Source organism: Carica papaya, chromosome 1 (assembly GCF_054855325.1).
Source record: "Carica papaya isolate Zhongbai chromosome 1, ASM5485532v1, whole genome shotgun sequence".
NCBI classification, from domain to species: domain Eukaryota; kingdom Viridiplantae; phylum Streptophyta; class Magnoliopsida; order Brassicales; family Caricaceae; genus Carica; species Carica papaya.
In genome coordinates, this window is record NC_142309.1 from 7,524,972 (window position 1) to 7,552,798 (window position 27,827).

At 33.9% G+C, this 27,827-nt stretch overlaps 3 protein-coding genes across 6 annotated transcripts; all 3 read left to right on the top strand.

Annotated features, from left to right (window-relative positions):
- Positions 1 to 3,183: 3,183 nt before the first annotated feature.
- Positions 3,184 to 4,818, top strand: LOC110820148 (Gibberellin-regulated family protein). The gene is made up of 4 exons (XM_022049571.2): positions 3,184 to 3,340; positions 3,451 to 3,483; positions 3,823 to 4,198; positions 4,323 to 4,818. Exons 1-4 carry the CDS (start codon positions 3,284 to 3,286, stop codon positions 4,505 to 4,507), a joined length of 651 nt encoding a protein of 216 aa, XP_021905263.2. The 5' UTR covers positions 3,184 to 3,283; the 3' UTR covers positions 4,508 to 4,818.
- Positions 4,819 to 7,342: 2,524 nt separating this feature from the next.
- Positions 7,343 to 17,093, top strand: LOC110820212 (sulfatase and phosphatidylinositolglycan class N domain-containing protein). Of its 2 annotated transcripts, XM_088217497.1 has the most exons (18): positions 7,343 to 7,712; positions 8,443 to 8,634; positions 8,884 to 9,039; positions 9,632 to 9,925; positions 10,042 to 10,256; positions 10,351 to 10,425; positions 10,708 to 10,774; positions 11,191 to 11,516; positions 12,088 to 12,318; positions 12,406 to 12,593; positions 13,207 to 13,348; positions 13,448 to 13,556; positions 14,021 to 14,123; positions 14,242 to 14,431; positions 15,251 to 15,349; positions 15,435 to 15,493; positions 16,157 to 16,262; positions 16,552 to 17,093. In XM_088217497.1, exons 1-18 carry the CDS (start codon positions 7,475 to 7,477, stop codon positions 16,714 to 16,716), a joined length of 2,955 nt encoding a protein of 984 aa, XP_088073623.1. In that variant the 5' UTR covers positions 7,343 to 7,474; the 3' UTR covers positions 16,717 to 17,093. The 2 variants fall into 2 exon arrangements, with proteins under 2 accessions (XP_088073623.1, XP_088073629.1); XM_088217503.1 differs by lacking the exon at positions 7,343 to 7,712 and having other exon boundaries at positions 8,469 to 8,634; positions 9,673 to 9,925.
- Positions 17,094 to 20,264: 3,171 nt separating this feature from the next.
- On the top strand, positions 20,265 to 27,219 carry SAG101 (senescence-associated gene 101). Of its 3 annotated transcripts, none has more exons than XM_088217512.1 (6): positions 20,265 to 21,343; positions 22,611 to 22,710; positions 24,071 to 24,133; positions 24,252 to 24,600; positions 25,354 to 25,926; positions 26,180 to 27,219. In XM_088217512.1, the coding sequence occupies exons 2-6, from the start codon at positions 22,625 to 22,627 to the stop codon at positions 26,978 to 26,980; spliced, it is 1,872 nt and encodes a 623-aa protein (XP_088073638.1). In that variant the 5' UTR covers positions 20,265 to 21,343; positions 22,611 to 22,624; the 3' UTR covers positions 26,981 to 27,219. The 3 variants fall into 3 exon arrangements, with proteins under 3 accessions (XP_088073638.1, XP_088073631.1, XP_088073639.1); XM_088217505.1 differs by having other exon boundaries at positions 22,623 to 22,710; XM_088217513.1 differs by lacking the exon at positions 22,611 to 22,710 and having other exon boundaries at positions 20,266 to 21,343.
- Positions 27,220 to 27,827: the final 608 nt, after the last annotated feature.

Here is a 27,827-nt window from a genome sequence, read left to right on the forward strand (position 1 = left end):
GGTTTGTGTTGATGAGGAGTTTGGGCTGCACGGCTAGGGTTTACTGTTAAGCCCAAGTCTTCTTCTCCTGTTTATTTCTTCTTCCAATGTTCGTGTTTCAGAGGGTATGACTCGTCAAAAATGACAGCAGCAGGTTCATAGCCGGTGTCCTCATCCTCATCAGCCTCTCGGTTTGTGCTGTCTCACTTATATTCTTTCTTCTGTTTTCCTGACCTTTTTCCTTTCTCCTGGACTTTCACTGACTGGGCCAACATTTGGGATTTGCATGTTCGAGTTCATTTTTTCCTTCGTCTTCCTCCTTCCTGAGGTCTGGATTCTGTGGTAACGTTCTCGTCAGGATTTCCCTCCATCAAATCTGAATCTAACGTTGCAAATCTCAAACCTTGGCGTTTAGGAGCTGGAACCCAAATCCTCTTCTGCCCTTTTTCTTTTTCCATAATCTAATGTAGAGCCGATTCTTTTGTTCCAATTCACTCATTGAGCTCGAGGAGCAGCTACCTTCTGCTCTTCAGTTGGTTGTTTTGACCTCGTGATTTTTCCTTCTCTGTCTCCCCAACTTTTGTTTTTGTTATTAGTTTTATTTTTTTCTTTCTTAGTATTTATATACATAAGTATTATTTATGTTAGTAATATATCCCACAGTTCCTTGCTACATGAATTATGTAATATTTCAACAAAAAAGTTACTGCCCATTAAATTCAACTTGAAGAAATTTATCTAATGTAGTTGATGTTATTTATCTTAAAATTATACACAAAATAAGTTTTATGAATAATTTTATTTTACGAAATCTGAGAACCATATGCTAGTAAATTATATCAGTTCATCTTCTATATATGGTGGGAATTTTTATGATAAGATTTTGAATTGTTTTTGAACTAGTGATGTCAATAAGAAATAAAATATTAGTTGTTAAAATTTGTGATTCTGTCAATAAACTTGAACGTTGGTAATGTGATTATGTTAATAGAGGTCCGAGTATTGGTTATTATGATTCTACAAATAGGAGTTAAAAAAACAATAATCATGTCAATATATCAATCAATTTAACACACAGCCGCGAAGCCTCACTGACTACTGTATGCCTATATTGGTGTATTTATACAAACTGGTCTTCTCTCTGCACGAGTATTTGTCTTGGTTGCTGAATTCAGGGAGTTTTCTATATATATATATATATATGCTGCGGCTACATTAAAGTGTATACATGATGCATGCATGGTAGCTGTAGCATTACTCCATCCCAGAAATCATTCACTCTCTGCGCCCATCCATGCCAGACACAGAGACAGCTACATCAAATCTACTCCCATAAAAAACTGTACAAGGTTAACATGCACAAATCATGTATCTAATCTGTTTTCATTTAAAATTTATTTAATTACTAATTAGGGTGGTAATTACTACATTTTTTACAAAAAAAAAAAAAATTGGGAATATAAATAATATTTATATTATAATTGATAAGTAAATGTGAAAGTAAAGAAAAAGTAAGATTGATGGATGTGGGAGGTAGTTGCAATTGGTTTCCTGAAAGACTACAGCTGTCTTGTAACCAAACCAATCTTTGTTTGGCTCCACAATCACTGGACTTCCCATTTCATAATAAATGAATCACTTTGTCTTCTTCTTTCGCTAACTCCCACCTTCAATTTCACTTCTCTCATCATTAAATATTCATCATTTTAAATTAAAATCTCAACCCAATATACGATTTGTGCAAGTTAATTGGAGACAAGTGATGGTGAAGTACGTCTAATTCAATTCAGGCGCAAGATTAGTTGGAGTGATCCCTTGTTAATTAATTATGTGTGTTTTAATCCTCTGCTTGTACTCTCTCTCTCTCTCTCTCTCTCTCTCTCTCTATATATATATATATATGTATATATATTTATATTTATAGTGGATACACTGCATATCTGCAAGATATTTATATATGCAGCTGTAGCTGTTGAGAAAAGAGTTAAGATTAATGAAATAAGCATTCACGTGGAAAATACAGTGTCTAGGGACCAAGAAGGACAGAAGTTTTGTCCCAGATTTGTTAAACCTATAACCCTTATCCCATTTCCTTTTAATTAAATTGGATTTTTTTGGAGACACCACCTGCAATAAATAAAACCCTTTTTAGCTGTCTCTCACTCACCACGTACAGAGCTCCTGACTGCCTTGTTATTTCATTGCCTTTTCTTTTCTTTCTTTTCTTTTTTTTTTTTTTTGTTTTTTATTTTTTCCATTCCCATGCTTTCTTCGAAAACCAAAATATAACCTCTTTAAGAGTTCTTCTTTGCAACCATTTAATTTTTATTAATTAAATTTTAGAATGTGATTGTTAGATTCTCTATGTATGTAAACTGATCCATTTTGACCAATGTTTTCACTACATGTGATACTCACGTGTAGAGAAGAAGAGGGAAGATCCCAATGGCTCTGTCGATATATATATGTATATTTATATACATAAAGAAAAAGAAAAAGAAAATGGGTACTTGCCATATTTAACTTATCTTCTTGGATCATTTTTTTATACTTTCCTCTATTATTCTATTCTTAAAACAGGAAACAATTGAATTGGAGTATAAATAAGGCAAGACAGATATTCCTAGGTCCACTACATATGCCCATGAGTTGGCGCTTCAAGTCCTATAAATCCCTATTACTACCTTGGTTAATTATTAATCAATGGATTCAAGTTATTAACTCAACTAAACAATCCATCAATATCGTGGTTTTTGTTTAGCCTCTATATCAATTAAAATTGAAATGCAAATCTATGAATTAATTATATTACTATATATTTCGTTGAATAATTAAAATTTACTAATAAAACTTTATGTAGGCAATATATTTATAAAATAAGGTAATAGAACTCAATAGATTCCTGCATTAAAATCAAAATTCTTACTGATTTTTAATAATAATATCCGACAAATTAGTGATGTCTGAGCCATGCTACAAATAATTGTAGAAAAACAAGCGAACCCAACAAGCCATGATGGTAAGATTTTCCAGTTTCATTGAAGGGTATTTTGCATATAAATATTGGTAGGGGCAGAACAGGTTTGACGGTGAATAAATTATTGAATACACAAACAAAAACCCTAATGAGTAAATAGATATACAAATTTAACTAAATGATTCATGTATCAGTGATGATGTGTTGGCATGCACCATTTACTCACTCAGTAAATTTAATTTTTCCGTCACCTGCCGTCACTCTATTTAAACCATTACGTGCTTCTTCTTCTTTCAACAATCACTGGCTTGACTTGAGTGTCTTGCAATGGCTACCAAACCTCTCCCTTTCCTCTTTGCCACCCTCCTTTTACTCACTTCTTGTGTATGATCTCTCTCTCTCTCTCTCTCTCTCCTTCTCTTTTTTCTCTGCCTCAGCAAAATATAGTCAGTTTTTTTTTTTTTTGGTGGCTTAATGTCTTTGTTTCTTTGCAGATTGGGTCCAATGAGGAGGAATTGAAGATACCTGTAAGTTGTAACAAATTAAAATGTTTGCTGCTGATTTCATTTTCTTCTCATTCTAGTGAAGATTTTTAATATGAACATGGGTTGTATGTATAGTTGTTCTGAAACTTTGGTATTTTGTAAAGGATGAGTCAGAAGCTTTAGCACACTACACCCTTTTAAGCAAACCCTTTTGTTTATTTACAAAATATGCTATTTAATATTGTAGCAAGAAAGAGAATTATTTTTTTCTTTTTTCTGTTTTAAATGGTTTTATGGAGATAAATTACAATCAGTTCTACAATATTTTAAACTTAATCTATTCGCTATGTTTATTTAATGGAAGTTTTTATTTTGTTGCAGGTTCCTTATTTGCCAAAGGTCCCAGTAGCAGCACCACCTCCAGCAAATATTCCAATAAAGGCTCCTCCTCCAGCACCTCCGGTCAAGCCACCAACTCCTGTACCCCCAGTCAGTAAGCCACCAACTCCTGCGCCACCAGTCACTAAACCACCAGTACCTCCGGTCAATCTACCAACTCCTGCTCCCCCAGTCAGTAAGCCACCAACCCCTTCACCTCCAGTCACTAAACCACCAGCACCTCCAATCAAGGCACCCAGCCCAGCACCACCGGTCCAGGTCCCAACTCCAGCACCACCAGTCAAGCCACCAACTCCTGTACCACCAGTAAACCCACCCACTCTTCCTCCCAGACCTCCTCCGGTCAGGACAAGATTGGGTAACATTTCTTTCATATCACTTGTATCCGTATTACGTGTATATAGTTAGACTTGCATTTTGTCCTAGGTGTTCCTTTAGAACTAATATATATCTGCTGTACGGTGATTTTGTTTAATTTGCAGATTGCTTCCCATTATGTGGACAGAGATGCAAACTACATTCGAGGAAGAATCTGTGTGTTAGAGCTTGTGTTACGTGTTGCAGCAGATGCAAATGTGTTCCACCAGGAACTTATGGAAACAGAGAGGTCTGTGGCAAGTGCTACACCGATATGACTACTCATGGCAACAGAATCAAGTGTCCTTGAAGCTCATGATATAATACATATATATATATATATTTATATAGGAGTCAAAAGCAGTCTGTAATACTTCTTTTTACTAGAGGGAAAAGAACATAAATATTTTTCCAGACACCTCTCTGCCACTGCTACAAGCTTAATATATATTGGTATTAATAGTGTTAAGGGGCCATGGCTTGAATTATGTCTTGTCTATTCAACGTTCAAATGTCAGTAGCAACTATTAATACATATATATATATATATATAGTAGATCATTGTTAATGTGATTGTTTAATTTTTCCTTCTTAAGGAAATTGTTCGAGTTCTCATTTCAACTGGTATATTTACTTAGTAACCCATTTCTTGATATGATGTGTGTATATGTTTTTATAGTAATAATTTCAGGTCTAACAATGTATTGAACTACTACAATGGGTATATTACAATGGCCAAAAATCTATTCGGAGAAAAAGAAAACATTGTAACAATCAAATTTCTCTGGTTAAAGAGTAGTGGGTGGGTGAAGGGAAAACAAGGATTTAGCCACGGGGGAAAATGGTTCGGTGCAGATTCCTGAAGCGTTGAGATGATGAGATGGGGATAATAGCAAGTTGGGTGTTGCAGGGGACGTGATAGTGTTAATTTCCATGAAGACAACTTCTTCACAAGGTTCTTTGCCTCGTGTTGCAGAAAAGAATATGGTCTCCTCCTTTTTTCTATACCTTTTTGTTTTCTTCTGTAATCTCTACTCCTTTTAATAAAATTGCAGTTTTAATCCTCGAGTACTCCAAATTGTTGTACCAAGTATACTAAAGTTTTGGGTACACACCCTTTCACCATCTGAGCCACTAACAAAAAAGTTTACAAAAAAAATAAATTCACAGAATAAAATTAAAAATCTCTAATATAAAATATTATAGCCGTTCGAGTTTGTGTATTTTAAAACAGAATAACTAAAATTAATTTAATTTAGAATTGAACAGGAGTAAATAAGTTAGACCAAATAATAGTTAGTAATAGTCTTCCCTCTAAAGATGGGGGGGGGATTGAATTGCTACAAGTTTAACAAAATTAAAAATTAAAAATTATTATTGTAAATTAACATTAAATAAGTTATTGTTTATTTTATTAATTGAAATATTATATATAAATTATTATTTGTTTTTAATTCAAGCAAGACATTTGACAATACTACATAAATAACACAAGTTTATTACTAAATCTAATACAAAACTATTCGCTCCATATTTTTTTTTTAAGTCAAAACTGACTTGACCGTTTAAATTATTCTTTGATTTTAGTAAAAAAAAAAATGTTAAATTTTTTTTAAACTTTACTTATTTTAAATTGACCAGCACCGCTTGTCGAGCTACCAACTTCTAGCTCGAGCCTCCCAGGCGTCCTTGAGTTACGACAAGATTGAGATTGGGTATTTCATTCTTTTCTCACTTGGATACTCTTATATGTGTGTGTGTGTGGATTTTCTTTAAGTCCTGGGTGTCTTCTTGAAAATAATCTATGCGTATGGTGATTTTGTTTAATGGGCAGATTGCTTCCCATTATGTGAAGAGAGATGCAAGCTGCACTTCAAGGAAGAAGCTGTGTGTCAGAGCTTGTATTACGTGCTGCAGCAGATGCAAATGTGTCCCCCACCGGGAACATATGGAAACAGAGAGATTTCAAAAGCATACCGTAATACTTTTTTTTCTAGAGAGGCAGAAGAAAATAAATGGTCTTCCAAGTCACCTCTCTCTGCCACTGCTACTGGCTTAATATCTTGGCATTAGTAAGTTTTGCACGCCATTTTGTCTAATTCAATTCTCAAATACATTCTGGTAGTATCTAAATTCTCAAATATTTTATATATTTAAAGATTTATTTGAAAATTGTAAAACATGACACTACTAATTTCAGTAGTAGCACGGTTCCTTCTTAATTTATATAATATAACTTTTAGTTGGAAACAATTTTTCTTAAAAAAAAAAATAACATATTTTGAAAATATATAAAAATTATTATATATCAATTTCTATCTCTTAAATAATTTTTTTTATTTAATATGACAATATATATAATAGTTACATGTTTAAATTATAAATTGTTTATTAAATAAAGTTAAATATTAAAGTAATTTTTTATTAATAATTATTTATTTAATTTTTTAAATATGGAATAAAATTAAATTTTTTTTTAATTAATTACGAAATCAATGAACATCAAGAATAAGATTAATATTGTAACATTTTTATGTTAGTTAAATTGTTAATTGACTATAACTCATTACCACGCAAATATTTATTAAAAAAAAATTAGTGATAACATGGAATACAAATATAATTTATACTTTTAAAGTAATAAAATTTATTTATATTTTTATATCTCATTCATTATCTAAATCTTTCACAAAAAAATTAATACATGATAATAAAATATTTTTTATATTTTTATTAAAAATTATATATAATTTTTATTCATAAAATAATATTTATGTTTTTTATAATTATAAAAATATTTTTAAAAATTTATTTGTACGTGAATAATATAAAAATTTAGTTACATTTAAATTTGGACCGGAATACAATTTCTACATCTAATTTTTATGGAATAATTTTCTATAATTTATGTATTTACTATGTTATTTCAAAAAATGCAATTTTTAGTAAAAAAAAAAATTATATTGGGTTTGAGCTCAAAACTAATTTTGATATTATCTAAAATTTTCATTAAAAAAAAATTAAGATATTTAAATTTTTATTTAAAAAATAAATATTGTTATTCATGATAATTAATTGGTCTTATGAACTGAGTCTTTTTTTTTTTTTTTTCGCTTTATAAAAAAGCTGGGTTAATTCTTATTCAAGATTTGGTGAAATTACCATCTCAGGTCGACTTTTCTTCTCTTCGTGATTCAGATCAACAGTTGCGGCGGCCCATTTGATGACAAGATAAACAAAACCCACTCGGCGGAGCTAATACCAGAATGCAGAAAGCATGAGAGGCAACGGGATCTTGGGGATCAATGACTTGGACCACAGCAGGGCAACTTTGAGCAGAAGAAAGAAATGGCTACAGAGACGAGAGATATGGCTTGTGATTCTTGGCGTAGTCCTACACGCAGTATACATGCTCAGTATCTTCGATATCTATTTCAAGACACCGATTGTTCACGGAATGGATCCTGTCTCCCCTCGATTCGCCGCGCCTGCAAAACGCCTCGTGCTTCTTGTTGGTATGATCTCTCGCTCGGACCACCCATAGTCCTTGCGCTTACTTATAATACATGATTTGTTAGGGGGAGACTATTTCGAGTTAGTATTTTCTCTGCGGTTAAGAAAGCCTTTTAGTAGTTTTAAGTATGAATTCGTTCGTGGTGTTCTCTTGTTGACTTTGAAGTATTTATTGTGAGATATGGGATTGACATACTTTAGTATAAATCGGGTTTAAAATGTTTTTTCGTGTTTTAAGTACAGCTGTTGCTTATGAGAAATGGGACAGACCCACGTCAATGCGAATGAAATTTACGACGTTTAATCGCGTTTTAGTATGTTTCAAAAGAGGTTTTATGTTCTGCATTTGGAGACATTGTCACTAATTTTGAATATTTTTGTATCTCGGGTCTATTGGATGTTTCTGCTTGCGTTTTGGTTGCATTTTTAAAAAGGATTATCTTGTTTCTCTATATGGAAATTGTTATCATTATTTTAATATTAAACATTTTATTCTGTCCAGTTTTATTTTGAGTGGTTTACAGTGGTTAATCTAACTGGCTAGTTCTGTTGTGAGTGATTACTTTGATTAATTTAACTGGCAAAAGTAATAATGAGGGCCTTGGAATGGAATTCTATCATTTTTGTTCATTGTGAAGTTTGTTTTCGAGATATCATCCTTAGAATCTGGAAATTTCCATACAGTTTTTATGATTGATTCTTGATTTTCTTTTGTTAAAATGGTGACGCCAGCGGATGGTTTACGCGCTGACAAATTCTATGAGGCAGATTCAGAAGGAAATTACCGAGCACCTTTTCTGAGAAGTGTAATTAATAACCAAGGTCGGTGGGGAGTCTCTCATGCTCGGCCTCCTACAGAATCAAGGCCTGGACATGTTTCTATCATAGCTGGTTTCTATGAGGATCCTAGTGCAGTTACAAAAGGTTGTCTCTTATGGCTTTTTCCCTCTTTTTCGTGGTTCCTTACTGATATCATAGAATGTGTATATGAGCACAGGCACCTAGTAAATGTTGTCTTCTTTCTTTCATACAACTATATCAATGTTATACATACACACCCACACATAGCCAGGTGTGCGTATTGCACCAATGACGACCCACTTAAAGTGCATTGATGGTTTGCATCCCGTTCTCTCTGCTAACGTAGTTAACAATCTTATATTACATCCTCAGGGTGGAAAGCTAATCCAGTTGAATTTGATTCTGTTTTTAACCGGAGCCGGCACACATTTGCTTTTGGTAGTCCAGATATTGTTCCAATCTTTTGTGGTGCCTTGTCACACAGTACATGGAATAGTTATTCTCACGAGCTTGAAGATTTTGCTACTGGTTAGTTCACAATCTCAGAAAACAATTTACTTACTCTTATCTTTTTTGTGAGATAATTTACTTACTCTTATCTGGATGCCGATACCAGATATATTTTTTATTGGAAAACCTTTTTAAAGAACTTCACAGCGAAATGTTTAGCATTATGAATCATTCCCTCATCTGCAAGCATACTGCTTCTTTGCCCCCATTATGTACAGTGGTTGCTTACTTTCTTCCGAAATATAACTGATATCCATACTTTATCCATCATTTGTGTTCTACTTTCCAGTTGCATTTGTGAGACATTTATAAAAAAATGCAAATTTATAAACTTTTGGGCTTATAGTTTAAATCCACTTTCTTCTGATAATGATAGCACTTATTTATTTATTTATTTATAATCTGTGTCAAATTAATTTAACTTACTTTCTTAGGAACTTGTTAATATATCCTGTATCATTTGCTTTTAGGTATATAGTTATTCTAAGAAAAAGTGTTGTCCAAACATGACAGTATGGTAGTAATAGGAACTGAGATGAGGGTCTGTGCAGAAGAGATCCTACAATTTAAACTTTTTCAGTTCTTTATCTGTTCAATAGTGGTAATGCAGATGCCTCCTTTTTGGATGAGTGGTCTTTTGATCAATTTCAGAGCCTTCTGAATAGGTCCCATGAAGACCCAAAGTTGAAGGAGCTACTTCTACGGGATAAGCTTGTGATTTTTCTCCACTTACTTGGCTGTGATTCGAATGGCCATGCACATCGACCTTACTCTTCTATTTATCTCAATAATGTTAAGGTTGTTGATCATGTAGCCAAACGGGTTTACAATCTTTTGGAAGGTTATTTCAAGGACAACCGGACAGCATATATTTTCACAGCTGATCATGGGATGAGTGACAAAGGTTGGATATTAATATTTGTATTTGCAATGTTGTTTTGCTTCTTCTGCAAAGATTTTGGAGTTTATGTGCTCGTAGATTCACCTACCATTGTTGACACAACTTTGTTTTACTGATAGGAAGTCATGGAGATGGGCATCCTACAAACACTGATACTCCCCTTGTTGCTTGGGGGGCAGGCATTAAATATCCCAAGCCATCTAGCTTTGATCATTCTGGCTCTCATCTTCGTTATATTGATGAACATGCACATGACATGGCAACACCTATGGAATGGGGGCTTAAAGATGTTGAAAGGGTGGATGTTAATCAAGCGGATATTGCCCCACTTATGGTTGTAGTTTTACCTCCTGAAATTATCTCCTCGAAGCAAAATTCACTTTCAGACCTTCTTATATTTGTCTAATGTTTTTTGACTTTGTTGGCAGTCAACTCTTCTTGGTTTGCCATGCCCTGTTAATTCAGTTGGGAGTTTACCCCTCAGTTATATTAATATGAATGAGGTGAGCTCTATTTTATTACAATTCAAATGTGCTTATCGAACGGTAATAATTGATACACATGCTTTCACAGACAGAAGACAGCAGCTTTGTCTTTTGAAACTTTTTAACCTAGGAATTGATTTACTGCTACTTTAATAATTTAGATGTCATCTTTACTTTTTTTTTATAATAAGAAAAGTAAGAATTCAACTTTTTGCATGAAAGGTCCATGACACGATTTACTCTAAAGTGAATGTAAAAGATTTAGGCTGACACAAACAACATCTCTGTTGTCATGACCAGGCAGAAGAAGTGGAAGCAGTGCTAGCCAATACAAAGCAAATTCTTAACCAGTTCCTTCGTAAATCACGTATCCTTCTTGTGTACCAATTATAGGAGAGTACCAGGCACTGCCTTTAAGCTTATGTATCAAAGTGTTAAATTGTTTAATGATGTTTTTTCCCACGAACAATTATTTTGTAGTTGGTAATCTAGCAGGACAGTATTTGCCCAAAGAGGTTCTAGTATGGAAGTTCTACTGACGACTATTTTACTTTCTGCAGTGCGGACTTGCCATTATGGACCTGCTTCTTTATTTTTGTGATTTTAATCAGTAAATATGTCTAGCCAAAGTTCAGGATTTAGGCTAGTTTAGTTGTATATAATATATTTCTGGTGGAATTCGTAAATATATGTCTATGCCTGTATTCCTTTCCATATCTTCTGTTCTAATTTCTTTGCCATGTTCCTTGGGATCGAGATTTTTTTTGTTCTTGACAAACATAGAAATAAAGCAGTCAAATTCATTATATTTCAAGCCTTTCAAGCCACTGGAACATTATTCTTCTCTTCTGGAACAAATTGAGGATCTAATATTGGCTCAGAACTATGGAGCTGCAATGAAGATGTCAGAAGATCTCAGAAGCTTGGCACTGGTGGGACTTCATTATTTCCAAACATACGATTGGCTGATGTTGATGACTATGATTACTCTTGGGTATATTGGATGGATGATCTTCCTTACTCTCCACGTGCTGCAAGCATATACTTCATTGCCAGGAGATATATTTAAAGAGGAGCAAACAGTTCTTCACAAAAAAAATACTGGAAAGGTAATGTCGAGAAGAGCTTAAAATTATATGTTTTATTTTTATTATAATGTAATGATGTGATTTCTCTAATATTTTTTTTTTTTTATAAAAAAAATATGGTTACTAGGAGATACCATGCTCAGTGATTCATTTAAGGCTTTCAAACATGAAACTGTTTCCAGTTTATAGTTGCTTTCTTTTATTTGAGATCATCAAGCACCAAAATTTCTTTTCGTAGGAGGCCTAAACTAAAACTCATTCAGAAGTATTTTATTTTTTAGCCTTTTTAACTAAGAGAAAAATCTCAGTTCAAGTGGTTGCAATCTTCTCATCTTCCTGCTGAATGCCCTGTCGAGTGTATTGTAGGATGTGTCTATAGCTATTCCATCCTCATATTAACATAAAAAAAAAATTATTGCCTTCTCTTCTAGCTCTTTTTGGCTACATGTGTGCATGTATGGATTGCAAAGTCTTTTTTTTTTCTTGAGATCTTTTTGGCTGGTTGCCTCTTAAATTTCACTGTTGGTGTGATTATAAAATAGCATCCCTTTTCTTAGGTATCTTCATTGCAATGCTTCTTTATGTGTCCCAGGTGTATCTATTCGGATGTCTGTTGGTGGGAGTTCTTTCTGTTCTTCTATTGGTGGAGCATTCTCCTCCCCTTTATCATGCATATGTTGCCATGACAGTTTTCCTCTGGACTCAAATTTTCAGCGAGTCTCAGTTTATCCAAGCATTATGGAGATACTTAAGTGGAAGGAAGAGCTATTTTGTTAAACTTCTAGTTGTTGGTGTTGCCTCAGTATTTATTCTGGAATTTCTGGTATGAATAACATATATTACTATAAGTTGCTTACATCTTTTGCTTTTAGTGTGTCATTCTGAACTGGCTGTTTTGATATTTTTGCAGGTCAATAGCTTCACTGAGAGGAAGCTCTATACTTGGTGTTTCCTCATATTGGGAGCCGGAGGTTCAATTCATCTCCACAATTCAATCCCTTGGAGATCTAGGCTACCTGTTTTTGTGTGTATTGCATGTTGGTTTTTATCCACGTTTACTTTGATGCCAGCAGAAATTCCTGACAACAATCAGTTAGTGTATGTCACTGATTCTGTCCTCTCAGCTATGTCTAGATTTATGTTCGACTTTGTTTAGTTTTCTGTTTTTCCTTTTTCTTTTCCTCAAATAGCTGTCATCTGGAGAAAATGGTTTAGAAATATAAGTTTTGCTTCCTCAAATAGCTCTTGGCACCAATCACGAGTAAGACTGCTTTCTGTCTGTCTGTCTCTCTCTCTCCTTTTTTTTTTGAGATGAAAGAATTCTTCTTGTTGATAAGTGTTTGCTACCTCTTCTATCATAAATCAGGAATACTTGTGTGTGTTTATTTACGAATTCTTGAAAAGAAAACTAAACCGGGTATAAACAATATTGAATTTTATTTAGTGTTCAAACTTTAAGTTTTGATCGCTTAAGTGCATTGTAACTTATTTGTTTATAGGCTTGCAAGTGTTTGCTATTGAGATGAAAGGATTCTTTCTTATTGATAAGTGTTTGCTACCTCTTCTATCATACATCAGGCAAACTTGTGTGTGTTTTTTTGTGGATTCTAGAAAAGAAAACTAAACCGGGTATAAACAATATTGAATTTTATTTAGTGTTGAAACTTTAAGTTTTGATCACTTAAATGCACTGTAACTTATTTGTTTATAGGCTTGCAAGTGGAGCTATCATTATCTTAATAAGTTCTGCTGCAAGGTGGCTTGACCTGCATGGTGAAGGCAATAAATACTGGGAAATTATCTGTAATTGTCAAAGGAAGAAACCGAGGTTCCCCATGCTCTTTTACTTACAGGTGCATTATATTTCTTTACCTTCCGGTTGAATGAATGACATTCAGTTGCTACTTGATATGCTTAAAAGTAGTACTTTTCTCTTTTTTTTTTTAAATCAGGCTCTTTTGGTTGGTTTATCATCAGTAATGGTATTATTATCAACATCTCACAGAACACAGAATCAAGAATTACATGTGTTGCACCAGTTAATCAACTGGTCAATTGCTGGTACGCCTTAGAACACTTACCTTACTTGAACACTCTTTTTTCATGTTTTCTGGATAGAGCTATGATAAGCACTTTCTTATCTCATGTTTCTGAATGTTCTTAAAATTCAAATGCTCTCTGATTAATACAGAATGCACATTTTGTTTCTTCAAACAAGTCTAACCTCAAACAGACCAGTAATAGATCAGTATAATTAGCAAATAATCCATATTTGTTTGTGACAAGCTATAGAGCAATTATTAGGGCAATGCTATTCCAACTGCATAGGCATGATCCCAGAATTACATAGAACATGTTTTATCTATTATTTTTCTGCCAGTACAGATTAAACTAATATGGTTTTTGGCTTTTCTGAAGAAGTTCCTTAATTGCATATTTATTTTGCACCTTAAGCATTTGCTATGTTTAATAACCTGTGCTACATTATAATGTGTATTTACCTTGATAATTTGCTTTCTTTTTAGGTTTCTCGATGGTCCTTCCGTTGTTTTCAGAAAATGTTATCTTGTCCCGGCTAAATTCTATATTTCTTGGTTTTGCACCAACATTTCTTCTTCTATCCATTGGGTACAACTCTCGCTTATAATTACATCATCATGTTGTCAATTGAAATCTTCTGGGGGCATGGAAGCTTGTCAGGTACATACTGATGATTCCTTTCTCCCTTTCTGTGAAACTTTTGCAGATATGAAGCTCTTTTCTACAGTGCACTTGCGCTTGTACTAATGTCATGGATGCTATATGAGAACACACTTCTTTATTTAAATAGAGTGAAAAAACCATCTGCCTCAATGGAAAATATGGAGGGACATCTAATTCTTTACAGTGATGATAGATACTTGCAGCTATCTGATGTGAGAATTCCGTTAATTTTTGTAAGTTATCTAAACTTGTTTTGGCTGTCTCTCTTTTTTCTACCCTTTCATCTCTTGTGGGTGTTGTTTCCTTCTCCCTCTTTTATGTCAGCTATAAAGCAGTCATATGAAGAGTCATTTCTGATATATTCTATAGTGAACAATGAACAAGAGTAAGGTGCTGGTGTTCTATTGTTCAGAAATTTTTATGGTTGATGGTTAATTTAGTTCTTCTTTGTCCTTTTGTGGAGCCTATGCAGCTTCATTGCATTTTATTACCATGGGAAATTTGTTGACTGGTGGACTTATTTAGTGGTTGTTCAAAACTGGTAGGTCTGGAAAGTTGCTTACTAATTTTGTCATCAAAGAGGAGACATGAAACAATGTTGAGATCTAGATTTCTCATTAAGGCCATGGGCTGGCTTATATGGTGATCTTTGAATTGACCTATTGAACTGTTATATATAATGTCGTGCTTATATCTCCCACTATTGCCACATGAAGCTCATAGATTCAAATTTGTGTCCATTAGTTGTACATATTTCAGTTGCTGTGAAAAGGGGATGCTTCTTCTTGCACCTCGATAGGGCTGTCTTGATGTTTTTGCTTTTCCGGGAGTTAGTAGCTACCGATCAAATAGAACATTTTGTTATGAAATAAAACCTTTATTATCATGCCAAAGAAAAAAATTGGCTCATCTCTTGCCAATTCCCACTTTCTTTTAATTAAAGAAAAAAAAAACTGCCTCATCTTTATGAGTGATTTACTTACTGTGGAGCCCTAACAATAAATACAAATGGTTATGCTAATTACATTATTACAATTGCTGTTGTCTTGTAGATGATTTTATTTAATGTTGCCTTCTTTGGGACGGGAAATTTTGCGAGTATTGCAAGTTTTGAGATTTCATCTGTTTACCGATTCATCACTGTCTTCAGTGTAAGTAATATACACTTCTAAAACAATTTTCAGTTTCTTGTTGTAAATCTTTTAAGAATCTTATGCAATTCAATCTATACTGCAGCCCTTTCTGATGGCAGCCTTACTGATCTTCAAGCTATTCATACCATTCATGCTTGTCATGTAAGTATAATTCAATTTTCAGCTTTCTAAATCTGTTGAATAAATTTTATAAGTGGAAGCTTACGATTGCATTTGAAAGTGGTAAATGATGTTTGCTAGGGTAGTGGAAAAGGTAAATAATGTTTTTACATTGTGCAAGCAGGATTTGAACCTTCTTGTCCAGAAAGGGGTAGTTTAGAAGTAGATGCGAGAATCGTTTTTTTCTGAAAAAAAGGGGACAAGAGGAATGAGGGGATTAAGGTGAAGAAATAAATAAAAATGGATAGTAGAAAATAGAAGAAAGAACTACAAAGATAACATGGAATAAACTGTAACAAAATAATTCTTAATTCATCATTCTCTTCTGCTATGTTTAGGTTAGTAGCCTTTATATTGGCACTAATTACCATAAATAAGGAAAATATCAAAGGAAAAAAGAGAAAGTTGAAAGTTTCTAACTTCTAATTAACTACCTAAATAGTGAAAATAAGTTGAAGTTTTTTTTAGAGATCATAAATTAAGGACATTGAGTAACAATAATACTTAAAGAGAAACAAAACTGTCCCAATTTTGGATTTTTTCTGCAACATGTTTAGAAGTTTTTGTTTTCAGTTCTTTGCAAGTGTGTTTTTACCCATTGCATTAGTTCTATGATGTTTTTAATTTATTGATTTGAAAATGCAGATGTGTTTTCAGTGCAATTACCAAACTACTACAAGTTCCACGCTTGGGATGCTATTTTCTTGTCATAATATTTTCGGATGTAATGACCATCCACTTCTTCTTCCTGGTATAGTAACTGTTCTCTTCAAATTTTTCCTTGTGAAAGTTTGGTTTCATCAAAATAAAATAATATTGTTGAGATAAGAACATCTGAAGCTGACATCTCTTCAGGAAGTACCCCCTTTTTTTTGTTTGTCTATGCAATTATATAGTTCCTTTAAAAAGTTGCTCTGGAATGCCATCCAGTGAGAGCTAGTGTTGTGAAGTTAGGCCAAGTTGTTTTCACTCTTTTACGGATCTTGTTTACTTTGCCTTCTTGAACATTCTTATAAACTCACTGTTCTGATGGTAAACAGGTGCGAAATACAGGCAGCTGGATGGAAATTGGGAATAGCATCAGCCATTTTGGAATTATGAGTGCACAGGTTGTGTTTGTGCTGTTACTCTTTGCCCTTACGAACATATATACAAAGGCGATCCAAGTTTCTACGTCTAGCACATCCTCTCGGAAAGCAATGTAAAGTTACAGAAGAAACATGGACTTAGGTATCAAACTCCGTCTAATTCTCTGCAGAAAAAACATTTTATGATCTGATGGTGGCTTCAAGGAATACCAGCAACCTCAGGTGATCATATCTTTAGTTTGGATTCTTTTGTTTCCATGTATTATGCGTGAGAAACTTGTAGAGCAATGAGATTTTCCACATCCTCTGTTGAACCATACAAATGCTGAGGCTGAATTTTGTAATGTTATTTTAACTCTTCGTTTAGACAAGCTTTTGTAACTCTATTTTCATGAATTCAAAACATCAAAACTGTAAACGACCCGCTTTTTCTGGTAAGAAATGAGCGTTACCTTACACATAAACTTAATAAATTTTGTGCAACATTATATTAATTTCTATAAATAAATAATACATTTCTTATATAAAGTCACAATTCATGAGTCTCACAATTTTTCGAAATTATATCACAATAATGTATTTAGATCTATTTCACAATAAACGTTCAAGATGGTTAAAAGATTCTTCGAAGTTTTCTTTTGATCTTAAATTTATTCATGATCTGAACTAATCTGCACTGAGGGTTGTGAATTGGGATGAGTTTTACGAACTCAATAAGAATAAAATAGTGTTCAAAACAAAAATATGCAGATGCACATTCATATAAGTTTAATAAAATAAATACACATATTATATATCATACTCATTATCATTATCGCAAAGTATAATAAAAAAAAAATCAAGAACCACATTCTTTTCATTACTCGTTTCGACATATCTATATTTAACTATTGTACATATCATTCTCATTCATAAATATTATCATATCGTGTTGAATTTATATTTAGATAATTTCGTTTTGTTCATAAATACTATCAACCACACCAGATACGTATTTAGATCATTTTCATTTTCATTGAATATTTTCATTTCTATCACCGGTATCTCTAAGGATCTATAGAGATCCCCATTAAACGTGGATGTACAAAATATTTCTTTTACAATTTACCGGTCATCCTCGTACCCCATCTAGTAATGAGTGCCACAATTATAAACTGTTTCAATACTACGTTCAGTAATGAGCGTCACAATTATAAATCGTCTCAATACCTGGTTCGATATAAACGTAATTAGACCAATTTTCGACCTCATTCGGTTGGGACTTCCCACCCTCGTACGATTAAGGACACTTCCACAGCAGAGTTCACTCTATGTACCAAGTCTGTACACTCTCTCCCATGATACCCGATAAGCTTTTTCTTCTTCAAAAATTATTTTTATTTCATATTTCAAATTCAGAAATTTAAACACCAATCATAAATTTACATATTCTCATATTTCTACACTTACTAACTTGTTCGCGTATCCATTATACATATAATTTATATGTATGTAGCACACTTCATATTATATATATATATATATAGCAATATATATCTTAACTATCCTTTATACATATTTCGTATATAATCATGTCTACCATTAAAAATTTATAGATTTACACCCACAGTCATATAACAGCTTTAATCACCCATCGATACATTCACTATATCATATATGTTCACACGTACACATCACTTATCAACATGTTCTTACCTGTGTATCCACAAATTTAATATATACATATGTTTGCGGTCATTATCAGCACACACAGCACCCATTAAAAACTTATATACACCTATACACATCCAAACACTCGTACATATGCATATTAAGACACCCATGCACTTCAATCACTTTCACATATGCACATATGTCTATATAATAGGATCCTTATACATATGTATACATATATATATATATATATATTTACTTGTGCTTGCACAATTAAGTTATATACTTGCACACCCTACCACATGACTTTCATTACATATAAGTCAACACACATCCTGCACACATGCATTCATCTTACCTATATACTGCATATATTTAACATATATCATATTTATCCATACAAAATTATATACTGCTCATTTAAAATAATTACCTACATAATCGTATGTATATGTATATCAAGATATACAGTTTGTAAATATACACTCCCACCCATTATCTCCTATACATGTATCTATTGGTACACGTACATACATTCAAACACTCTCGACTATGTGTTCGTACAACTTCAACATTATTTTTAATTATACAAACACAATCGTAACAAACCATTCACATATTTTTACATACATATGATAATTTGTAAAAAAATTTATTATAAAATCATCCATTAAATTTGGATCTATCATTTCGAAATCAATAAATTATTTTACGAACACATAAAATCTTCGAATAAAAACTAACTCAATTTTTACTAGAATCTCTAACGAAAGAAGAAATCGGAAAACTTTCGAATAATTTTGATTCCATATAGTCGACTCCCTTTTCAGTTTTCTATTCTCAATTTTTTTAAAAATTTCATGCACATGATTAAAAATTTAATTTAAAAAAAATAATGGAATGTAAGGTTGAAAAATATTTACCAAAATCGGTGTCAGAATTCAGACTTCCGACTTGAAACAATGCGGTTTCGGTCTCTCTCTCCGTTTCTATGATTTTTGGTCTCGCACGGATGTTTGAACGAATCTAAAACGTCACGTCGTAGTCTGCCTCACACAGATCAAGTCCACCCAACACACACTTTGCTTCTTCTTCTTCAGCAACGCGCGTTGCGCGCCCGACACTGCGCACCACACGCAGCTCTTCTCTTCCGACCGCGCACGTCGTGCGTCATACTTCCTTCCTCCTCCTCCTCCTCCTTCCTATTCCTCTTCTTCTTGTTTTTTTTTTTTTATCGTCTTCTTCGGCGATAGCGCACGCCGCGTGCTTGACACCGCGCGTAGCTCCTCCTTTCCAGCTGCGTGTACCGCGTGCCATGCTTATTTCTTTCTCTTTCTTCTCCTCCTCCTTTTTCTTCTTCTTCTTCTCCACTGGCCTTGTCCCTCTTTCTCCTAGGGCTTCTTTTTTCTTCTTTTTTTTTTTTTTTGAATTTCTTGGTGGCTTTCTCGTCTCCCTTGGACCTGGTTATTACGAAACATCTTACTAGCCATGTAATCTTTTTATCTTCTCTGTTAGAATTTATGGTATATTTAGTTTGTGAAATAAAATACAATTGGAATATACTAATTTCATCGAGAACCCAGTAATTTTATAATGAATTATAAGTATATTACAATCACTAATAACTCAATGTTTGTTTTGTTAGTATTAAAAGTCGAGACAAAATAATACCAAGTTACAAATGACTTAAAAGTTTTATTTATTAAATTAGTTTAAAATTAGTGTATCACATATATACATATTATTAATTAGCTTTTGCAGTCACTCCAAGATTCATTTCTAATTTTGGTGAAAATTTTTCAATTTAATTTGAGATTGTGAGTGTTTTTTTAATGAATTTTCGAGAAAAAAAAATTTATATTCAAATAATAATTTAATAATTCATTAGATGGAATTATCATATTTATTCAAAACGTAGAGAATATATTATTTTTTTTTTTTAGAATTAATGGACACTTAATGTAGTCACAGTTTCTGACATCTTGTAATATTTTATTAATGAATTATCTAAATATTAAATCTTGGTTCCGTGACTCCTATCAATTTTTGCATGCGACAAATTCCGGACAAACTATTACCTGGATTTGTGGAGTGGAAGATGAAGAAGGAGACACGGAAAGGGCAGAGAAAATTTAGTCGAAGACTTGAATTCCGTCGTTTACACCGTGGAATATTCCCTAATTTTTCGTACTCGAATACGATTCATTTCCTGAATCAATTTTTCTTCAAAATTTGGACTTTAATTTTATACTGAACTCCAACTTTGATTTGACCCATATTTTTCCAGTTGCCGCTCCCATGTAACGAAGGAAGGCAGGAAGAAAGGAGCCGAAAATGGAAAGGTAGAAACATGAAGTTATTCGGCTCGAGGAAGGAAGATAAAGGAGAAAGGAGGAAAGGAGCTTTCCCATGCGTTATAGCAGAAAATCTGAGAACAATGAAAGAATTCAGAGGTCAAGGAAGTAGGGGAACAGAGATGGATATGAATAGAGAAAGCAGAGGTCAAGGCTCAGAGGAACAGAAGGAAGTTAGGGATTCGAGGCGATGACCGGGAGCTGGGAAAGAAAGGCTCGGCTTTCGGCTACAAGAAGGAGACGAGAGAGAAATCAAAGTAGGAGGTTTTAGGGGGGTAAAATTTCGTAAAAGGGGAGAGCAGCAAGAGGTTCGGGGAAAAGAAGCAGAGATTGGGATCGATAACAGAGGTAGAAGAGACGGCGAGAGAATAGTCGGGGGAAAAAAGATAAGATTTTTCTGGGTTTTTTTGGGAGAATGTAGGCACAAGTTAGAGGGGACCTTGGGAGACGATTTTGGGGAATTTCTAGGAAAATCAGAGCGGAGAATTGAAGGAGTGAGGAGAATCAGTTGGAGAGAGATCGGAGCGACTTTAAAAGGGCGGCGCTTTTCTGGTTTGTTGAGAACAGAGCAGAGCTAGTGGAAGGCTGGGAACCGAAAGAGAGGGTCCACAAAGCCAGCGGCGGTAGCAGGGACCTTCAATTCTGAGGGACCATAGGGAAAAGGAGTGGTTCTTAAGTTGAACAAAGGCTAATCAAAAGAGAGGACGAGCTTCGACTTTTGGAGCACACGAGGGAGGGTATTGCCTGATCTCTTGCTTTCCCTTGTTGGTTTTGTTTCAGTATGTCAAAACTGTTTTCATGATTAATGAAGATAACTTTTGGTTCATTATTCCACTGACATTTCTTTGTTACCTTGGTTCTTCTGCTTGTCCTGTTTTGGTTTTGTTATGATCCATATATGGTTCTGCTCATGATCATCCGATGATATGTTGATCTCGGATCAATTGAAGTTGAGGTTTCCTTTTATTTTTGCTTTTCCTCCATGATCTGATATAATTGTTCCGGTACTTGATCATACTGATGTGAATCTCTTATTGTTGTCTATGGTCATTCTGTATTTTAAAATAACCATGTTTACCGTTTGGCATGCCAATTATCTGGCAAAAACCTGGGAGAAGGAATTAGCTTGAGCCTTTTGAATAGGTCTCTTTTAGGTCGTTCTTTCCATCTGTTTTCAATTGGTTCAATGGTTCCTAAGAAAAAATCTGAAATCTCTCTTGGGGCTCAATTTTCACTGGCCTTTTTATTTCCATCTTGATGCTGAGGTTCAATGAATGAGTTCGTTAAACCTAGGGTGCCATAAGGCATGCTTCGAACAATAATAGGTGGAGGCTGGAAAACTAGTTAAGGTTGCTTCCATTTCTCTTCATGTCTGTTTACTGTTCTAATCAAATGCATTTTTCCATCATTTTCTTCTTGCATTGGAGATGTGGACACTTATTGCCTTACTGAGCATAGATGTTTGAAGTTTGCTCTTGGAGAACTTGGCAGAAAAGCACCCTAGTGTCAAAAGAAAAAACCTTCAAATTGAAGTGATGGAAGAGAAGGTGAATGTAATGATGCTAGTAATATTATACCACCATGTAATAAGAGGGCTTGAATGATGGCTTATATACATTGGTTATAAGTACTCTAGCCCTCCCTATTCATCTAGTTTACTTATTTGCCTCTTGGAGTAAGTTAAGTATTCTCTTAAAAGTATATCAAGAGTATCTAAGTTGACGCGGGATGGACTTTGTTTATTGTGAAGAGCCTTAGTCAGTGATCAGTTTCTCTAGCACTTAAATATCAATATGAAACGTAACTTTGTTTATGCATATATAAGCTAACTAGAATAATTGCACTACATATCCATTTGATGATGCATGATTAAAAAGATGTTTTTAAGTCTAATTGTTTCTATATTTAAAGTATTAGTTATAGAATGAGGTAATCACATATTAGAGAAACCTTAATTCTTGAAATGGAGACTTCATTTGGTGATATTTGATCTTGATTGTGAAGAATTAATTGTAGAAATGTTCGAGCACTTTCTATCTATCCAACCTAAACAGAAGAATGTTCTCTCACACATGGAAGCGATTATGACCACTCTTACAAGAAAGTGAGTACATTGCAGTGAAGTTGCTCTTTCTACTTTCATCTAGTCTTCAGGGAGATAACATGGAGAGTTCTTGAAAGTTGTGCCATTAGATTTAAACTATTTTGATGCAAATAATTAAATCTTAAAGCATTCCCCTCCAGGATTACAATAATTTAGAGACCACTGTATGCCATAACTTATCTATGGCGCAGCATGATGTTATTGTCATTGATGATCCAACTCGTGAGAGCAAATTAATAAAATAACATAACTAGGGAGATAACCAATTGATAATCAAACTAATGATAACAAGTGAGTAAACAAAGTAATCAAAGAGATTCAGATCATGTTGTAAGTTTTACAACACAGATTGAGTCATGTAGTGATAGATCTCTCAATTTGGTTGTAAGCAATAATGCTGTGGAGGTTAAAGACAGGGTGACGTTATTGTTGATTTGAAGAAGAAAGAGGCTCCACTTGAAGATATTCCCAAGATTCTTTGTGGCTCCTAGTAGTAATTCGGAAAAGTTTGGCAATACTTCCTGGTTCTTGTCATCCTAATTGGTTTACTATTTTTTCAAAATCTTTTATTTTTGAACATTCTTGTTTTCTGATGATGATAACAAGTTCTGTAAGCTTCAATCACTAGGAAGACAAGTTTCAATTTTCATATGTTTTCTACCTCGACATTTCAAAACTTGAGGTTGGGTTGTCATCAAGTGGGGTAAAATAACATAGAAGAAAAAGATTCTAAAGTAAGCATATTTCAATTTGAAGAAATATTTATGTAACTATAATACTTATGCATTATTAAGGTGTTTACCTTATTTAAGAATTAGTATCTATAAACTTATTAGAGGTATGAGTTTATTATTTCCTGTTCAGTTAAGTTTCTTTATTATTCTATATTGTAGGTTCTTTAATAAATGATTTTCTTGGTTAGTTAAATTCTTAGATAGATTTACAATTTTCTATTCTTATTGTAGTCTGATTCCTATAAATAGGGTACTCTAGTTATTGGTAGACTATTCATATAATTGTCATGCAAATATTTAGTTACTAATTTGATTATTAAATATGAGATATTCATTTTGGTTCTTGATAATTCTTTTTCAATTCTCTTTTGTCCTACATTGCTAGATTTAGGCCACAATTAATTAGTCTACACAATAAAGAACCATGTCTTATACTTTTCTATCCTGTATAAATTTGGACCCAATTTTTTTTAAAATTATTGGTGCTAATCTTGGGGTCTAATACTGTCTTCCATAAAATCAGCGACAACTCTCCTTATTTTTAATTGAAATTTATTTTTCTATGTGCAACTGCTGTTGTGGCATCACTGGAGCATCTGTTTTCATTTATTTCCTTGGTTCCTCAGACCATCAACAAAAGCACAGAAGATGAACAGTGAGCAACCAGGACAGAAGATGAACTATTTGAGGTAAAAATGCTCCTCTTCCTTTATTTCTTGTTCTTTTCTTTTTCCTGATTTTTTGTTCTAATCTCCTTTGTGTTTGTTTGGGGTGCAATAATGTACCTTGTGTTGCTTCTTTTTGTAGATTTAACAGTGGGCTCGAACTAGCCAGCTTGTTGGTGAGTTCGGATCTCCTCCACAATTCATGGGCTATCATTCAGAATCTTTATGAAGTCAATCGAAGTGAACCAAAATCCCTAAGATATCAAATGTACAAACGAGCCAATATTACTTTTGTTGCTTTTGTTACTTCGCCCACTTGTAGCAGGAATGATCTTCAAGATGTAGCTTTACTTTGTTCATCCACTCCTCAGGAGACTTTCTCTCTGTTTGGGTTCCTAAGCAATGGCAAAAGTCCATCATTTTCCTTTCAAAATACTGCAGCCAATCTGTTTGCTTCTTTTCACAATGAACTGTCCCAATTGAAATCCTTGGTACTCCTTCCATTACTCTGTTATCAGTCTCTCTCTCTACATATATGTATATATGTATATATCTTAAAGATTTGGTATTTGCAAGATTAGAGCAAACCTTAAACGGAAAAACTCTCTCAATTTTGAGTGGTAGGAAGAGGCAAGTGATAGAGCTTTTAGACTTGGCTCTTATCTCAGATATTTGGACTGTTTTGCTATGCTTCAAGATATTATTGCATTATTATTTATTTCTTCCGGATATTATTGAACTATGCTTAGAGATTCATTCTTACTTATTCTAGAAAAATATTATTGAACTGAAGTACATGCATTGCATTCTTGTTCACTTCTTCTGGTATGCATTATTTACTTATATATGTATATATGTATATATTTAACATATTGGGATTGTCATTTAACGTAGAACAACGACGACCCTAAAATAGAAGGATTGCAATGTTAAGATATAATTTTTTAACTATAGTTTTTTTTGTATTTGGACTCTTCATTTTTATTTATAATCTAGTTTAGAAAGCTACCAATTATTTGAGAAATTTAACTGTAATGGGATATCTAGTCTGTGAATGATGGTATGTTATAAAACTCTAGTTAAGAAATACCATGATGGTGGACTTGTTAACAATGTGGTTGTCAGTACTTTCTGACTCTTGTAGTTGTGATCATATACCGGTGACTGTGGATTGTTTTTGTTTTTTTTTTTTCTTTTTCTTCCGATTCTAGTTCAACTATGATACATCACATTTTCTGATGCAGGTTGACAACACTTGGCCATTAGTTATTACTGGATACTCTCTGGGAGGATCTATTGCCTCTCTCTTTACCTTATGGCTGCTAGAGATCATCAATGGATCGACCTCCAAGCACCCCTTTTGCATTACTTTTGGTGCACCCCTTATCCGTGATCCTGGTGTTCAGGCAGGTTTAGAAAACTCAAGATGGAATTCTTGCTTCTTACATGTGACTGCAAGGGAAGATCCAGTTCTAAAACTTTTCATCTCACCTGACTACCGGCATATTATTGATTCAGCTTTCCCAAATAGAAGTTACAAACCTTTTGGGACATTTCTTTTGTGTTCTGAATTTGGATGTACTTGGTTTGAGGAGCCTGAGACTCTCTCGGAATTTCTTGTGGCAATGGGCTTGGAGAGTGCTGGAATTCAGATTCTAGAGGATGATAACTTATTGCTGCACTATGGGAACATATTGAAAGTTATTGGGTCCATGCTGATATTGAAAGGAAGTTCAGGGCTTGATAAACAGATTAGGCATTCGCTTGAAGCAGGAATAGTGTTGAAACTTGAAGCAATTGGGATAAAGAAGCCACAGGTAATCGTGCAAATCATGGTTATATGGTAGAATTGTCTAACTCTAGATAGAATTTATGCTACAAATATAATTTAACCTTCCTGCCAAAAGTCCATGACAATTAGTTATGTCCACTACACTTGCTAAAGCATAATTTAGGATGATAATAGTTAGCTTTTGTATGTATGTAACAGCTTATGGAAACACTTCTTATAATCGCTTGCAAGCTCTAGAAGCCATATTATTCTGAATAATATGAAATTCGTGGTTGCAGCCACAGCAGATTATTGATCCTTCTGCACTTATGACAAGAATGGAGAAACTGGAAAAGCCTTTTGTATTTGATCCGTCGAAGAAATTAAACAAAATGAAGATATACATGGCTGAACTGGAATGGTACAAAAAAGATTGTAGGGACAAGCAAATAGGTTATTATGACAGTTATAAGAACAAGGCGTCCAGAAGCGACATAAAAGTTGCCCGGAATAAGAGAATGCTAACAAATTACTGGAAAGAAATGGTTGCAGAAGCTAATAAGAAGCCTCAGAAAGAAGGGGCATCCTTTAGGACACGGTGGCTTTATGCTGGTACAAACTATAGAAGGATGATCGAACCGCTTGAGATAGCTGAGTACTACAAAGAGAGGGGCCAAGAAGATTACATAAGAAAAGGAAGATGCCAGCATTTTGTTCAGCTGGAGGAATGGCTGAAGGAAGCAGAAAAACCATCAGGTAGTTCAAGCAAGTTACCTAAGCAAAATCTAGCTAATTTGCTTACCTTTGATTCTTGTTTTTGGGCGCGCGTTGAGGAGGCTTTGATTTCATGCAAAATGTGGATGGATGAAGGATGCAATGCCAACGAGAGGATACTACTGAGAGATAAACTGATTGAGTTTGAGCAGTATACAATGGAGTTGATTGAGAACTATGAAGTTTCTCCTGAGATTTTTTTGGAACATAGCAGCTTTATGCAATGGTGGAGACAGTACGAGAAGATTATAGGAAATTGGTATCACTCGCGATTCACTAGCTTCATGAAGAATTGCAACTATCTTCGCTATGATAAGAGTGATTAATGAATGAGGTTATATTGAATCTATGAAATTTATTTGTAAATCAGTTATCAACAAAGTGGTAAAAAATCTCATGAGGTTAGTTTTAAACCCAGTTTTGAAGATGTGAAAAATTGTAGTTAGTGTTGTGTTTTTATCTACTAGGTAGTTGTGTATTTTTTGAAGAGGTCATGGGGATTTTAATTGTGAGGTATCTATTATCTAGAGAAGTTATGCAATTGAGTTGAATTATTATCTCAAAATTTAAAATATGAATATTACATTAACTTGAAACATCTCCCTGCTCCCTTAACACACACCTTATCCGCTGCAGCAAATCCACTTGGAGAAATTGAGATTTTAAAGCAACTCACTGGTCAGAGCTTGGAATTAACAATATATACAGAACCCTCGAAAGCCACCTTTGTTTATTTTCACAGTAACTAAAGAAAACATGATTTCTGCTTTTTTATATGCAATAGATTGAATCCATCCCGAGTAGGGGTGATGATTAGATATAACTTTTTAATAAATCTGGTAAGAAAAATTATGATGGAAATAATAATAATAATAAAAAAGAATATCCGGTGGAAAGTGCGTACTGGGGATTTTAAACCAAATGAAGCTGTGTGACAGAATGGAAATGAGCTGTAGCGTGTTTAACACGGTGAGCGAGAGCAACCCACCACATGCACATAATAATAACATCTATTTTCATTCTTCCTATTAACATTTCTTTAATAATAATAATAATAATAATAAAATTGATTGCAATTTCCCTGCTGTCTCCAGACCCCATTATCGTCTTCCTTGCCATTATAACCTCCAACGCCAGGGAACTTCTTCTAGAATTTTTCACTTTAGTTGCAAG